The 17,281-nt window shown below is 36.3% G+C and overlaps 1 protein-coding gene and 1 long non-coding RNA gene across 2 annotated transcripts; one reads left to right on the top strand and one right to left on the bottom strand.

The window, feature by feature from the left end:
• Positions 1-449: 449 nt before the first annotated feature.
• On the bottom strand, positions 450-871 carry LOC125826133 (uncharacterized). The gene is made up of 2 exons (XR_007442926.1): positions 716-871; positions 450-621 (listed from the first exon to the last, which is right to left on the bottom strand). It is a non-coding gene; the product is annotated as an uncharacterized LOC125826133 (long non-coding RNA).
• Positions 872-1,491: 620 nt separating this feature from the next.
• On the top strand, positions 1,492-17,060 carry LOC125826093 (uncharacterized). The gene is made up of 14 exons (XM_049505393.1): positions 1,492-1,802; positions 2,739-2,850; positions 3,077-3,320; positions 4,317-4,358; positions 6,479-6,550; positions 6,879-7,014; positions 7,463-7,620; positions 8,183-8,264; positions 9,047-9,246; positions 9,372-9,533; positions 11,996-12,145; positions 15,294-15,554; positions 16,029-16,292; positions 16,796-17,060. Exons 1-14 carry the CDS (start codon positions 1,748-1,750, stop codon positions 17,042-17,044), a joined length of 2,187 nt encoding a protein of 728 aa, XP_049361350.1. The 5' UTR covers positions 1,492-1,747; the 3' UTR covers positions 17,045-17,060.
• The last annotated feature ends 221 nt before the right edge of the window (positions 17,061-17,281 follow it).

Below are 17,281 nucleotides of genomic sequence, written 5' to 3'. Positions count from 1 at the left end.
CATGCAGCATGTTAGACAAATAATTGTAAGCATAACCAGTTTCTCAATACAAATAATAGCTTTTGGTCCAGAATGAATGGGTGCTTGAGCATTGAGTGCCAGCCTGCGCCAGGCTATTGCAAATAAATCTTCAACTTGTTACTTTTTTGTTTGTGTGTGTAACATGGCTATTGCAAATGATACAGAATTTTGGGCTCTTTTCAATTGCAGCAGTGCTCCCTATATATATAGAGAGAGAGAGCACTTTCTTTTCAATGAAATACCTTTAACAATCAAAAATAGAAAGTACAATAAAGGTATAGCTTACCCTATTGGAATTTCAAGAACCCAAACTCTCAAGAAATTCTAAGGAATAATTTTAGTTACCCAGCATTAACCAAAAGCAAAATTGTATTTAAAAGGGACCAAGGGGTTCACACCCCAGTACAATATAAGCACAAAACATAAAATACACAAACCCAATTTCTCCATTCAACTGAAATTGTCAACTAATTCAATGTCCCCAAACATAAAATTCAACAGGATAAAAAAGAGAAAGGACCGAAAAAACGAAGTAAATGCTATTGCTTTTTTAAGCCTCATGGGTTGCTTCTGATTTGCTAGCCGATAAATCCAGTACACCTACACCAATTTCATCATATGAATCAAACATTATACCCTCTACCATGTTCATAATTGCTGCAGAAACAGAAATTGAAAAAGAATAAGAAAGTACCAAAGCGAGGACATGGGCACCAATAAGTATGACTACTAGAAGAGGTACTGCTTCAAGACGAATCTGATTCGCCATTTTCCAAAGTGAAGTGAATCTCTGATTTTCCCAATTTTTACCAAATGCCTCCTATGTTTTGCTTCTCCTCCGCTCACACTTCTATTTAGTTCAAATCAAAAGTGTGCCTCTTGCCCTCTACTATGTTCCATTTTATGTATTTTAGTCAAAGGAGAGCTTTAATTTGGTACACTATTTACTCTTTTTTAATTAAAATTAAATATAAGTAAATGTTTTTTATAATATATATATATGCCTCAAATTTATGATGTTTTTTTTAAAAAATAATTAATGATGTAATATAATTTTTAAATCTTGACTCAAGCTCAATTATTAAGAATATATACGGAAAAAAATACTAGTGATCTAGCTAGCTCGATTGTAGAACATTAATTGACTAAGTTAGATTGAATTCAATCTAATTGAATATGTATAATTTAATTAGATTCGATAAATATTTAGATTTAATGTTTAATAGAGTTTAATTTAGATTCTATGTTTTAACTTGACATTCCCAATTACTAGTACAAACACATTTTTGAATAAAAATCAATTTAATCATAAAACTTTATCATTTTAATAAAATAGCCTTTTATTTTATTTAAAAATCATAATGAAAATTCTAAATATAAAACTTGAAGAGTTATGCTTTCCAATTCTATTTTTCATAAATTTCAAATAGGATATAATTGTTCTATGGTAAGTAGTTTAGAGATTGTAATATTGTTTTTCCGCAGCACAATTGCAATTTGCAAGTGTACATTTTCAGTTGCTGACTCTCACTGTGAGCCACGTATGCGGAACGTGGCACATTCTTAGGTCCCCTAAGCTATAGCAAAGAAAACAGCGAAAGAAGCACCGTTGGCACCTTCAATCGCTACGCCTGAATTCAGTTTTCTCAGAGGCATATTGTCAAACACTTTATATGCACAGGACATACATCGCTGGGCAAGGTTATGTGAACACTCAAAATTGCCGATGAGGAGTACCATTTCATGCCTTAACCGACGGCGTCTTGCAGTCCTGTCCCCAAGTAATTTGCCATTTTTATTAATACTTCTTCACCGAATTAGCTGCGTAATTTTATTTTATATGAAACTGCTCCTTCATTCAGAATATTGTTTGCTTATTATATAGTGCTAATCATACCTAGATATCTGAATTGTGTGCGTTTAGGCACTGTAATCTCACCTAAACTTCACTGTAACCTTTAGTTTCCAGAAGTTAGAGTGCTTCTCCAAAGTACACTCTCACTGGTTTCGTCAAATATAACAGTGTATGTTAGTTTTTCTGTAATTAAGGGCTGCCGATTCCTGGTGTAAATTATGTAAATTTCGCTATCCTTGTTTGCTATCTAGAGAAAGAGAGAGCGAAAATCCTATGTGGAATTTACTCTTCATGGTTTAATTTAGGCATAATACATAAATAGATGCTGAAATTTGGCCTCAGTGGGTAAGCACTCAAACTTTGAGAGTGCGCATCTAGATAGCTCAATTCATTTCCATTGTTTTTGTTGAACACTCCAACTTTCCAAATGATCATCTAAACACCTCTGAAATTGTGTCCAGAGACTAAGTGGTGACGAGTTGGAGTGTTTGGTTTTATGTTGAGTCCATCTGTAGCAAGGTGTCTGGATATGCACTCTTAAAGTTGAAGTGTTTACTTGCTAGCTGAGGTTAAGTTTGAGTGTATGTTTATGTATTATCCCTTTAGTTTATTACTTTCAAGTTTTAACATATTATATATGGGACCCTTTTGAATTCACTCACTTTATTGGATTTCTATCTCCTCCCCTAGAACCAGCCTCTTGCTTGTGAAATATTAATTGTTGTAGCTGTCACCTTTTTGAGCGTTGCTCATATTTTCTCGCTGTAGCTGTCATTACCCTCTGCTTATTACTTATCACTCAACTTGTTCAACTAATAACAAAAAATTAAGTGGTTCTTTTCCACCTCTGACTTCTTTTCAGCTCTGCGTTTTGGCTGCTCATTTGAGACTTCTTGGTGCGAATACTCATCCAGTAGGTTTCCTGAGGTTATTCCAGCTGGAAACCATGGCAATTTTGTGTCAACCCCAAAATAGTAAGTGAATGAATATTGTTCTCCTCACTCTCTTGATTTGTGACTGATTACTGAACCAGTTCAATGTTGCTTCCGAAACGCCCTTGTACTTCTCTTGTGCATTATTGATCAATTTATTGGCTTCACCACCCTCATTTTTATTTTGTTGTCTAACATTTGTGCATACATTCTGTAGTGGAATATTTTCTTCCCAAGGAATTAATGAGTTAATGCGCATTTGGTGCAGCTTTTCTACTGGTTTTTCCAGTGTGCATGGAGAAAGGCCAACTGCTGAGTATGCTAGGTTGAGGAAGGAATCACTAGAAAGCGAATTTGGACATGCACTTACTTATAAGTCGAAAAGCCTTTCATCATTATATCGTTTTGGCCCATTCATGGCTTTGTACAGAGCAGCCATTATTTCATTCTATGTGTTGAAGCTAACTGTTTGGCGCTTATTTGTCCATGACTTAAGAAGACGTGCTGTTAAGGTATATTCAGTTCTCCAATGAAGTTCTATCTGAAAGGTTTGATTTTTCACTGTAGGTGTTCTATTGACATATTGACAGATGACAGTGTGCTGTCTATTTGGTCTATTGCATACAATGGATCAGATACTTTTCACTGTAGTGTTTTATAGGCATTTTGACAGAATAGCAAGAATGGATCAGAAAATGGATTTTTCAGCTTCAGAGCATGAAAGCTGTGAAATGACTTCCATTATTTGTTCAGTGTTTTCTAGCATCTTGCTATGATAAAATGGAAAAGTTGAGGAAAGGAAAACCTCTAATTCTTCTTTTGTTAGGAGTACTGGAACTAACTTCATATCCTTTAACCATACTACTTTATTTATCTCAAGTAACAGTTAGTGTGCCTCGAAACACCCTTTCCTTATTGATGTGACAGAAAAATAAAGAAATAGAGAAGGCGAAAATGGGCAACACTGTATTTGAATGTAGTTCTTTGATACTATATCTTTTAAATTTACTCGGAACACCTTCATTTAGGTATTTACTTATTATAGTGATTTGAATGGGAACTTTCCAATGCATTTTTGTCAAGCAATCACCTGTTGCTGACTTAGGTATTAAGATATGCTTTCCTGCAGTTGTTCTGAGCTTGTTGACACCTATACATCTGTGAATCGTACAATTGCTGCTCCTTAAAGAGTCCGGCTGTTAAAAAATACGGTTTCAAGTGCCTTGCACTTTGTGTTGGATGAGGATGGTGTGTCTTGGTTTGATAGTTAATTTTGTGGTTCTACTCATAGCTTACTTTGCCCCACTCATAAGTCATATTTCATCTAACGTGTATTTTCAAATAATTCACTAGATTGGTTTTTAGATTTTATTAAGACAGTGGCTTTCTTGTTTTGGGTTTTATTTGTTCTTTACTGTTGTTTATGGTTCCATCTATTACTGAATTTCAAGTGATTAACTGGTTATCCACGCAGGCCTTAACAATGAGTTTACTTCTTTTATTTGCAGTTCCGTGAAACTCTTATCGACTTGGGTCCTTTCTACATAAAGGCAAGTTACACTATCTGTTAAGACCATCTTATCCTCTTATGTTGGTGGGAAAACATCATTATTATTTGTAAAAGTATTCATATCTGTCTGCTGTGGTGTAGTCTATTACCACTTCTGTTCTTGGTGCTGTTTTTACGAGGGGTGAGGATACTGCTTCAATAGGCTTACAACTAATTTCATAGGAGAATGTACATGATGGTGTGCCTCATCATCATTACATGGAAGGAGCATAAATTGTTGGGTGAAGTCTGCCACTGCCGAGAGGCAAGGCTCACCACTCTGTTCCATTCTGAATTTGCATTTCAGATTGTGGCATACATTGACACACCAATATAGAAGATGTTTAAGCTCAGACTACAGGCATGACTGGAGACCTCAAAGAAACATGTTATTCAGAATCTATTTTCCCTATTATATATAGATAATACTAGATAGGAAACACTGGTTTTTATGCAAAAGCTTTTGACCACCAGAAGTGCTCGTATTTAAACTTAGCAGGTTTCTTTACTTTCTATAGCTAATAGATTAGTACATTTAATTTCACGCACTGAATTTGATTGTCAAGCAGCATCTACATCCTAAACTAATGGAGGAAATTTCATTCTTACATGCTCCTTTAAGTCAAGATGATGTATTTTGAATTCCGGTTACCTGTACATAGGAGTAAACCAGAGGCTTCTGCCTGTTCTTTTGGAAATGTTGATATTAATTCAAATATGAAAGAATTTTAGTAGACTGGGAGAGGTTTATTGAGTTATTCTGCTCTAACCAAGGTAATATGTGTAGCCTGGACTTAAGTATTTTTTTATTTAATTAGACTATGCTCAAAAATTGTCTGCCCTGCTTTACTGATCAACCGAGGGGTGGGGTAGGGTGGAGAATCAGCTTACAAATCCGGTCGTGTAACCTAGCCAGCACTCTAGAAACTCATTCAATCACAGAGTTCAATTGCCTTACCTTGAAAATACTATTCACAAACGTGTGGGTTAGGAGAAGAGTGGACAAAGATGAAATTTATTTAGAGAATAACTAAACTTGGTTCCTTACTAGGTATTTTGTGCAAATAATGCTTTTATATCTTCCTTATTGGCAGAGGAATGGTGCAAAACAGGAATTGAGAAGGAGGTGTAGGTGGCACTAATTACGTGTATATATAGTGCAAAGAGTGCATTTACTGCTTCCTTGTTGGCAAAAGAATGGTTAAGATATTATATGTAGATGGGACTCGTCGTTTTTTTTTTTTTTTTTTTGAGAAGGTATCTTTTTTTATGTAACTATTTGCTGCATAAAAACTGCACCTGCCCATATTTACAAGGGAATATAGGAAGATGTACTAAGCTATAACCTACTTACAGAGATCCTAGTACGCCAGCAGAAAGATTCTATGTCTTCCATACATGCATGTTTACACCCAAAAAAAGGAAAGGGCTAGGCACTTCATCTTCAGTTTCTGGATAGAGCTATAATTGTCTTCAAAACACCTTTGATTTCTCTCTTTCCAAACTGTCCACCAAATGCAAGCAGGGACAATCTTCCATCTTTCTTTCTGTTCTGAGTGAGTGCTATATTCGTTCCAGAACTTCAAGTGTATCTCTTGGCATCACTCACATGATCCCTTTTGAATTAAGGAAAATCATCCAAAGTTGTTCAGTTACTTGCAATGTAAAAAAAGATGGTTGATTGTCTCTGTTCTTCTCCTCACAATTGGTTTTGTTTAGGACGGGATTGAAAATTTATACTTGCATCTATTTTCTTTATGTACTCAAATGATTTTTTTGGGTGGGGTGGGGTGGGGGTGGGATGGGGTGAGTTGAGGTCTTCTTTGATATATCTATGAAATGGCAAGAGAATGTATTTGATCAGTGATGCCACTTCATCAGTATGATAGATAGAACACCATTATCGAAGAAAATATTCTGCTGATGTGATATTCTTCTTGTTTATTGACTACATATAGTCATCTGTGATATCAATTCTATGTGGTTAAATGGGCCAAAGAGCCCTTGTAATTTCAGATTGCTTACATGGTGCATCAGCCCTGGGTTCCAACAGGAGCTTGTAACTTGTCTCCAGCAGGGAAAAAGGTCTTATGGTTAATTCTGCAATTGTTTGAATAACAGCTGGGACAAGCTTTAAGTACAAGGCCGGACATATTACCAAAAGTGTATTGTCAAGAACTTGCAAAGTTACAGGTAAACTTAATACTTCAGTGCTGCTACTAGGGTCATATCCCAACTTACCATTACATTTCTTTTTTGCTGGTTTGTCCCAAGCATGTCTTATCTTTTAATATTTTATTACAAAAAGATATCGTGGACCTCAAACTTTCATTCAAAAGGAAGTTCAAATTCTTAAAATGGCTGATTTGTATCTCCAACTTCTGGCCTTCTATTCTACAAGTACCTTCCAGCCCTATTGCTTACTAAAAATGGGAGGAAAGAAGTGTTGTATTCTTGAAAGCTGGATAAGATCTCTCAACATAATGTATTATCCTTTAATTTGTACTTCACATCTTGCCAGGATCAAATCCCCCCATTTCCAACTCATCTTGCAAGAAGATCTATTGAGTCCCAGTTGGGTGTTCGCGTTTCACAAGTATTTGCTGACATTAGCAAGGAGCCAATTGCTGCAGCATCTCTTGGCCAAGTATATAAAGGTTAGAGCTTGAATTTTTTGGTGTTTCTCTGCTTTTGTCGTTGATTAGGTCTCTAACTACTAGTTCTATGGTGTTTCATTACTTCTCACTTTCTTCCTTTTCCTAACCTTTTACCTTATCTTCCGGAAGGAACCTTCTATATCCAACCCCATGTGGAATCTTCCCTAAGAGTGGTTGTAGAGACAAAAACTGGTCATTCTGTTGATCCAAGATATGGTTCACTTTTTCTGACATTTCTAGCACCAACTAATTCATTCTGGTGATACATCTTACGATGTCATGATGCATTCATTCCTATAATACTTCTGGCTCTTGGGTGTCTCTTTGTAGGTTAATTCGTTTTGAAGATAAATCTACTAGGGGAACGTAACTGGTTTTGGAAGAGTGAGTGCCTTGCTCAAGGGGTACTCAAGCTTTTAATGTTTCTTCTTGGCTTCAAGTTTTGCAGCTCATTTGCATTCTGGAGAGCTGGTGGCTGTTAAGGTCCAGAGGCCTCATATGTCACATTTACTGACACTGGACGCTATGTTATTTCATATGATTGGTGGCCAACTAAAAAGATTTGCAAAAGCTCGTAAGGATCTGTTGGTAGCTGTCAATGAGATGGTGAGATTCCAAATTTCCATCTTATGTTTCTGTACTTCGGAAGATGATATCTGGAACACAATGCGTGTGAATGTGATGGGTTATACATCAAGACTGTCTTTATCTCAAGGAGTATATTACTAGTCTATTGCTAGTTCTTTGGAATGATTATGAGGTGAATTCTGATTCAGCTAATGCATGTATAGTCAAATTTACAAGGTGCACTTGGCAGAGCTGAATAAAACGGCTGCAACAGTTAACAGATCAAATCCTTGATTAGAAACTGAACAACTCAACCAATAGCTATCAAGGCAGATGAAAATATCTCGAATTTACTCTAAAGATGACACTATCAATTGGCCACTAGTTCTTAACATATTCTTTTGTTAAGAGATTAAATCAAAGAAAACCCGCAAAGTTGTATTTTAGTAATTGCTTTTAGCTCATCCTATGTCTCATTTCCTAATTGGTTCATTATCCTCTTATTTCCCCATTTTCTGTAAATATGAGAGAAGTTGAACTTCTTTTAAATAGTTGTCTATTATATACTTGCTAACCCCAGGGGTTTTGCTTGAATGGATAGGTGAGACACATGTTCGAAGAAATTGACTACATCCTGGAAGCACAAAATGCCGAAAGATTCGCATCTCTTTATGCATGTAGTAGTAAGTGTCTTCCAGACATTGCTTTAGTGGTTATGGTATTATGGAATAACTTTTTTCCCTTTCATTTTTTGGAACTAGTCAGTACAAATGTAGATTGAATGTCATGGAATATATTTGGGTCGTGACAGGATAATGTTGAGGTGGGGGGGGGGGGGGTTATTTTTTAGCTTTTTCCAGTAGGTTAGGGGTATTCTTGAGCCAAAAAAAAATATAGGTTGGGGTATTTTTAGACCAAAAGGTGGAAGAAGGGTATTTATGAACCTTTTCCCATATGTGAGGGGTATTTATGAGCCTTTTCTTTTTATTAATATGTAGTCTAGTCTAAGCATTTTGAGGTTAACCTGTATCCTTATCATTGTTTAGATTAGATTTTATTTTGTTATATATGTTTTTATCTTCTCGTCGTCACTTCAGTTTCAATAGTTTGAGAATCTAGCTTGGTCTTGGTTCCCTCACTGTAATTGGGGGTTCTTTTGCACTTTATTTGAACATACTCTATTTGATGAGTAAGACTCCGTGAATGGCCTCTCTCTATATACTCTTGTAATCTCTCTCATCTCTCCCATTATTGTCTGTTCTTTTCCCTTTTCTATCATCTCCCATCTCCCTTCTCCCTTCCGACAATGTGTCACTAGGTTGTAGAGCACAGTGATCTAAAACCAATATTTTGGCAACCTTAAAATAAGTGAACTTTAATGCACGTGAACTTTTTTTGAGTGCTCAGTAAATATTTCCTTAACCTTGTTCATTTCAATTTACGCTAACTTAGCTTTTACTTACAGGTAAAGAGAAAACTGTCCCAGGGAGTGCAGTAACTGATAATGTCGGGTGTCAGAAAACTGTTGGTATCAAGGTCCCTAAAATATACTGGAACTTTACCCGTAAGGAGGTGCTTACGATGGAGTGGATAGATGGGATTAAGCTGACAGATGAAAGTCGAATGAGGAAGGCAAACCTAAATAGGAGGAGACTTGTTGACCAGGTAAATAGCTGTCTTTTCTTACACAAAAAATACAAAATAAAAAGGAAGTTGTCTTTCTTAGTAGAGTTTATCTGCTCCTTTCTGTGCTATTCTTAAACTTTGTGAAATATCTTTTGTTTTATCAGGGGTTATACTGCTCATTGAGGCAGTTGCTTGAGGTGGGGTTTTTCCATGCTGATCCTCATCCTGGGAACCTAGTTGCTACTGAGGATGGATCTCTTGCCTATTTTGATTTTGGCATGATGGGAGACATTCCACGTCACTATCGTGTTGGACTTATTAAAGTGGTTAGCTCTAGTGATAAATTCTCATCATTCATGGTTGACTGACTGGTGTGTTGGAGTATTGAGATATAGTTTGGATGCATTTCATGTGGTCATCGTTTATTATCTGTTTGGGTTTATGTCGATCACCTTTAGTTCAAGTAGTATTGGCTAGCTTCATCAATTGTTTGCAGTTACTGACAGACATTGCTCTTTAGTTTTTTCTGAATGCTTTGAGATCCTGTTTTGTTGCATATCACCGTGTGTTGTGGTCCATCAATTCCTGTAGAATGTTTTCATAGAGTTCTGTGACCATTTCATCCAAGTTTAAATTGTTTGAGAGTGAGTGATTTCCTTTGTTTAAGGTGGGGCTGCAAGACGAGACCTATAGTTGCTCGTGTAGGTTTTTGTTACCACTGTTTTTGATTACTTGAGCTGTTTGGAATGAATATTTCTATTTACTTATGTTAGTTCTCTTTCTTCTACAATACCTTTTTTCAAAAAGCACTTTCTTGCAATACATTATAGACAAAGTCCTGATGAAATCATCCCTTGGGATTTTCTTGGGGACACCTGGATTGTAAGACTTCTTTTTGTTTTCTTCTTCATTCTTTTTGGAGTGGCCGAGCATTTACTCTGTGGATATTTCTTCTAGCTTGTTTCTATTTCTATTCTGTCTGAGCATCCCTCTTTGATTGAGATTTCTTTCTGAAGGGAAAGGAAGGGAAGGAGTTAATTAAATCTGTTGTTCTTGGTACGCTGAAACTGGTGGGATCACACAAAGAAATTCAGATGCATGAGCGTAGGTGATGTATAATAGTGAAGCAATCTTATTCCCATATGCTCGTATAGTTTCTATACTAGAATTCTGTGATAGAAAATGCTTTGCGCCTCTGAATATAAATCACAGATCTAGAGGCGTTGCAGCATTTTAATTTTATTCATCCTCTCAACATTTGCCTGTGCAACCAAACCTCCACTTTTCATTTCCCCTTTTATTGCTCTTTCCAGCCGATTCACCTATTTGTTACACTTATTTTCTGATCCATTAATACTCTTGTTATTATATCTTCTATCTTCTTTGGTGTGATGTTCTTTTTCATCATTTTCTTCCCCAACTTAACTTTGTCCTCTTGCCAGTAGTGATACCTTGTAAACCCTTGTTGCCTCCACTACGGGTATACTTGTCCATTCCAGACAAGAAGTAAGCTCTGCCCATTGCGTGCCTTAAATCCTATTTTAAGCCCCAAAAAAAGACACAAAATCAACCAACCTCTTTGTAAAAACACAGGGTTCTCCATACAATCACAGCTGAGCTCCACCACAATCTTTTAGCAGAAGGATGATGAAGTATGAATGTGTGATACTTGGCATCTGAATCTGTAGTACATGCTAAGTGCTAAGCTAATGTGTATGAGCTAAAGACCTTGTAATTAAAGCATAAACTCTGTGAAACTCTGATTTCTTGATTTCCAGAAAAAAGCACAAAAAATGAAAAAACATATTAATCTTTTAGAATGAGTTAAACGAGATAAAATAACTCTCCAAAGTCCAAAATCTTTTGTCAGATGATGTAGGCAGCATCAGATTTCGAGTATGATTTGAGAAGGAAGTGAGAGCATCAATTTCTTATTATTATTTAATTAAAAGTGAATAAATTTAGGATGATGAAAGTTGGCATGTATTGACTACTAAAGAGTCTCGAGTGACTAACATCAACCTTCACCTAATTAGTCATGATGTGAGAACTTCATTGAACTACAAAATTTTACACAAATGTCTATCAACTATTTGTTCCTATTGTTTCTTTGTGGAGATATGAGGTTTGTTACCAAAGGCTTTATTTTCTAGCTTTACACTTATTCATGATTCAAATCTGATTGGGATTTATTTTTATTTTTTTTGGCAGTTGCATTACATTTCTAAATCTAAAACTTTTCTGCTTATCCTCATATTCTCTGCTTCTGTTATCTCCTTGAACTTCATTGTTGAGTATATGGAATACTGCTTTAGGAAGAGGTCACATCTTCAATTCCAGTATTGGCATGCGCTTATAGACAGTTCCTTAAATTTGAAGCTTTGGTTCTTTAAGGCATTGCATATTTTAATGTCTACATGGATGGGGTCTTAAGTACTTATTGACCTATTGCACGTCCCAAAGTTGTATAGATGACTGCATTACAAAAGCAAGAAAGTGTTGGCATGCGTTTTAAACAATTTCTAAAATTGAAACTTTGGTTCTTTAAGGCATTGCATATTTTGATGTCTGCATGGATTGTCTAAGTATTCATTGATCTATTACATGTCCAGTGTTTCAACAGATGACTGCACTTCAGGATCTTTGCAATTATTATTTATTTATTTGCTTATTTATTTTTCACACATGGGGTTTGCTATTTTTAACGTAATTGGCTCTGTATGCATAAAGCTGGCAAGTATTTGTAATAAATTCATGTTTGGTAGTTGATAAGTGCTGTGCACTGCAGCTTGTTCACTTTGTTAATCGAGACTCTCTGGGTTTAGCAAATGACTTTCTTTCGCTGGGATTTCTACCTGATGGAGTAGACATTCAATCTGTTTCAGAAGCTTTGCGAACGTCCTTTGGTGATGGAACCAGACAATCCCAAGATTTCCAGGTTCTTAACCTGCTCCCCCTCTGTTCCTTTTTCTATTTATTTTTTTCCTAGTTTGAGAATGCTTCCCAATAAAGCTCATTCTCCCATTTATACATATAGGTATTACGGTAGAGCAATAGAGAAAGACCAAGCAGCGCAGTGCAATCTAGTTAATCTAGGGAATTTTTTTTTTGGATCTGAATAGAGCCCCCTTCCAAAAGAAAAAAAGCCACAAAGAGAGTCCTTTAAGCACTACGGAGTTGTTTGGCTTAAAGACAAGTTATCCAGGAATTAGTTATCTAGGGGTTGTGATAAATGGGTTATTCCTTGATGGATGTTTGCATTGACATATTTTAAAATAGTGTATAATGTATTAATATGTTTACTACTTAAACAAAATGGAAGTTTGTCTGGGTTGGTTTTGTCATTTTAGCTATTTTAAATTTTAATCTATGTATTACTAATACCTACATATCTATTCCATATTCTGTCCCCATAAAATAGTACGTAGATTCCCTCAAAAGTATTACTCATGGAGTTCAACTAATATCCACCGACAGGTAAAGTTTCTTTACACAATCAGGTTTACATTAAAGCCTATAATAGGTAAGTTCTTAAGTAATGATTTTTAATAAGAAAAATAGTAGTATAAGACAACTTAAATATACATTTATTCTACTGGATTTAGTTAGGATTATGGCCTTTAACTTTGTATTTTTATATAAGAGAAGAGTAGTACAGGGGTTGTACTGCAACCATATTTACAGAATCCTATGATCCTATGTCTATAATGAATCCAGAACTTCAATAATAGAGACAGGATCAGTAGACCAAATCTGGTCACACCAAAAACACAGAATTTAAGATACAATTCAACTTGATCTATACTATTCTCTATGTTCCCAAAACACCTAGCATTTCTTTCCCTCCAAATAGTCCACCATATGCTGGCTGGTATGATTCTCCATTTGCTTTTGCTTTTGGCATGTATCCCTACCTCTTCACGGCTTTGGAATGTCTGTGTGACCTTCCCTGATATACCTCTCAAATTTAAAAACAACCTCCATAATTGTCCTGTAAACTTTTGGTGCAAGAAGAGGTGTTTTACAGTTTCTGCCTACTCCCCACAAAGTAAACATCTAGGGCATAAGGTTATCCCCTCTTCATCAAGTCATCCGGAGCCATTTCATTCTGTGGGCCTTGTTGTGGTTTTTCAAGTTCTTTATACCCACTCCCCCATATCTCTTTTCCAGTTACCTCCTTCCATTCAACTAGGTTATACCTTCCTTTTCTTTATTCCCCTGCCATAGGAACTTCCTTCTGACTCTGTCCAATCTGTTTAAAATCCCTGCTGGGGTAGGAAACAGTGACATCATGTTAGTTGGAATGGCATCCAAGTTTGAACAGAGTTGATCAGTGTCCCTTCCATCTGGCCAATTTCCACTATCTCTTCTTTGTTTTTATCACTTCTGGTTTTATATTTCTTTGTTTCTTCAACACCATTAAAGCAAGCACCAGCATACGCCATTGAAGCAGTCATACTCACAATCATTTGTCGACCCATGATGGTGACGGTCTCTATGACAAGTGTGAGAACAGTGTAGGGATATAGAAGGATTTTCCGTAATTGTGGGTTTATATCAAGGATCTACAATGAGCCGGTACTTGTTTACCCTGGTCATGATATATGCACTTTGTAGAAAGTATTGCGTTTATTGATGAGACTAGTCGGAGTCAAAGTGAAGTTTGGACTTTGGAGATGCATTCTACAGATTAAGATGCAGATGCAACCGAAGTTTGGACTTTAGGATTAGTTGACGTAGGACAAAATACATAAAACTTGAATAATGTTGAGTTGAGATTAGATGAAATCCTTCCTTTGTGAAAGCGCAAAGAAAGATCACATTGCCAGTGACTGGTGGAAGGTGGCAGGTATCCCATGGAATTAGTCGAGGTGTGCGAAAGCTGGCCCGGACACCAGTTATCAAAAACAAAAGATCGCATTGCCAATGACTTGTAATTTGTATTTGTTCGTCAAGGAATTTTGCACTTGTTTGGAAGGATTATCATAGATCATTAGAGTTTCATTGATGGTACATTGTGGTGCTTAAATACAACAATTGAGATATTTAGATTCAATGTTATGGGAGAATAAGATGATACATAATGCATATGATTAACATAATATGTTTGAAATGGAAGAGTCAGCAGATGTGTGATGTGATTGAATCCTTATCAAAGTGAAAACCCGGTTCTATAGCGTTGTTGCAAGACTAACAATATCATTCATCCACGAAATTCACCTTCTAGAAGTGTTGCTTTAAAATGGATGTTTGCTTATGCAAACATTAGAAATGATAGCATCTTGCAGAAGGTGCAAGTAGCACACACACAGGATAAATTCAGTGAAGGATGCGAAGATGGTATAGTCTTGTTCTCTGTAGACCTCCATAGGGATCTGTTTGTATGTATGACTTCATAATAATTGGAGATGATGAAAGTGGACAAGCTAGACCTAAAATCACAAGTTGTATGAAAAGACCTTACCATCTCTCAGAATCAATGCCGACTTAATGTAAATGTAGAACACAATGGAAGCAAAAAGTTCATATAGACAGTAGGGTTTAGGCTGAGGTGTATTAGTACACTTGCACTAGACTCGGTATTTGCGGGGACACTTCGAAGTTTGTTTGGAGATATTGCCCATAGAAGAGAAAACTTCTAGTGTTGTAGAATCTTAGTATTAGAATAAAATGAGTCCAATGGAGGGGAATGAATATTGAGGAATTTATGTAGTTAACTCCAACTAGGTTGGAATTGATGTTTGTTGTTGACAAGATATAAACCAAATGTTACATTTTTCTATGCGGATCGTAATTACTTTGTACTCTAATGGCTCTACCAGTAAAACAATCTCAGGTGGATTGGTTAGAGCTGCTTGATTGGATTTCATGAGTTGTGTGATAAACTTCTCAAATCTTATCTTTGTCCAAGGAATATGCTAGGGATGAACCTCCCGTCATTGTACTATAGGATGAATTTTTCTCCAAAATTTGGTTGACCTATTGCAATTATATTTTATACCCATTGATATCTACTTCAATGAGACACGATTGTTAGCTTGCTTCATGACCTTGCAAGTACTAAGTGGCACTTCAAATGATTTCAGGGCATAATGAATCAATTGTATGATGTGATGTACGACTTCAACTTTTCTCTTCCTCCTGACTATGCTTTGGTGATACGAGCGCTTGGATCTCTTGAAGGAACAGCAAAAGCATTGGATCCAGATTTCAAAGTTGTTGAAAGTGCATATCCTTTTGTTATCGGAAGACTCTTGGTAGATCCAACTCCTGATATGAGGAGAATATTGAGAGAGCTTCTCATCCGTAATGATGGTTCTATGAGATGGAATCGTCTAGAGAGACTGGTACGTCATTTATTCTTTCTCTGTGTTGTTATACTTGTTTCTTGCAGGTAGCACAAGTGAGGCCTATTTCTTTCCTGAACAAGAACCTTTGACTATTTGTGAAAAGAAGGCCGTCTTAGCTCTTTTCCTGCTGGATTCAAAAATTACTATATGTGAATAGTTTATGTGAATTTTCTAGGTCTTCCTTTTAATATGATCTTAATTATTAGTATGATGTGATGAGTACTCGGTGGAAGTTGTCAGCTTTTCTGTTGTTGTTTTTGTTTGGTAAGATAAACAATAGAAAAACTATTCTCTCAAATGTGTCCAAATAGAAATCTCATTGGGCTACAATGCATTGTGCTATTAAAAGACAACCCTCTGAAGCTTGATCTTTTCTAATACTTCAGCATCTGTTGACACAGTGACTGATAACTGGGGATGGGTTGTTTAGGACTCCTGTATGTGAATTGTTAAAAATGTATCTTCCTGCAGATTGCAGCAATATCTCAGCAGGCTTCTGAAACAGAAGGAGAAACTCAGGAGAGTTACTCGGATCCATTGGGATCATTCGATATACGGGCTGTAGTCTCTGCAACAGAAGACCTTTTCCAATTTATTTTGTCAGACAAGGGTTCAAGAGTCCGTGTATTCCTTGTCAGAGACATAGTTAAAGCAGCTGATGTTTTCTATCAAGATGAATTTCTAAATAATCTTCTTGATGAGAAGCTTAGAGCGAGACGTTTATTTGGATATGAGGTATATTTCATCTTGTTATGCAAATCATGAGCAACAGTGCTTATTATCAAAACAATGGAAAAGTGCATTTTACTATTGTTGACATTCTACTCTGATCTTATAATCGCAATACTATTAGCTTGACGAAGCAATTTAACCGTCACCACTGAACTCCAAATATTCAGTCTAATATAAAACAAATTAAAGTAGATCCTACTAGTTCATTAATTATAAGCAAATATATCACCCTACTAGAAAAATTACTATCTTATTGTGATTCTATGTGGTATGATGTACTGATTATGAATGATTGCATGGGATGTCATTGTCACTTTCTCTATATCTCTTGAAATTCAGTTTCTTGCTTTGGTCAGCAGACAGATTGTGGTTTTCTTGTTTAATTTGGTGGCCACTTCGTAGTCTGCATCTTAAGTTCTTGGTTTGGTACTTTAGTTTCCTAGTGGCCCTTTTTGGTTTCAGGCATAGCAACGTTCATAAGAATCATTATTCATTCTCTTTTTCAGGAACATGGTATTCTAGTTAGGGTGGTGAGTGGGTTTCATTCCCTAGGACGTGCAGTGAAATTAGCTCCGGATTTGTGGTCAGCAATGCTGATTCGCTTGGTGGTGAAGCCAGAGTTCCAAAAATTTGCTTGCGACATAAGTTCAGCATTGATCAGTCACTTCAAGTATCACCTTCCAGTCAGCTTTTGGATGGGTATTTCTCGGCTACTGCATAGTGTGGTTGATAAAGACGAAGATGAAGTAATGTAGCAAGGTCGGTGCTCTCGTTTTTGTATCCGTGGTTACGCCTTGTTAGTGTATTTGTTTTCCAGCAGACGCATGGAACGAGCGTGTTTGAGTAGGGAATGATCATTAATTTCAGGATCCTAGAGAAATTTGCATATATTATGCCGTCAGAAGTAGGGATCATTAATTTCAGGATCCTAGATAAATTTGCATATATTATGCCGTCAGAAGTAGGATCAAGCACTCTGCTAGACAAAGCTG

The sequence above is a fragment of the Solanum verrucosum genome, unplaced genomic scaffold (assembly GCF_900185275.1).
Source record: "Solanum verrucosum unplaced genomic scaffold, falcon-dt-bn FXZP01000060.1, whole genome shotgun sequence".
NCBI classification, from domain to species: Eukaryota; Viridiplantae; Streptophyta; class Magnoliopsida; order Solanales; family Solanaceae; genus Solanum; species Solanum verrucosum.
Note: the sequence above shows the minus strand (reverse complement) of the source record. Positions and strands in the feature narration are given on the sequence as shown.

Coding starts and splice junctions, on each gene's coding strand:
- LOC125826093 (XM_049505393.1), top strand. CDS start 1,748: ATGAGGAGTACCATTTCATGCCTTAACCGACGGCGTCTTGCAGTCCTG. Junction 2,851..3,076: donor TTTGTGTCAACCCCAAAATA/GTAAGTGAATGA, acceptor CATTTGGTGCAG/CTTTTCTACTGGTTTTTCCA. Junction 12,146..15,293: donor GACAATCCCAAGATTTCCAG/GTTCTTAACCTG, acceptor AAATGATTTCAG/GGCATAATGAATCAATTGTA.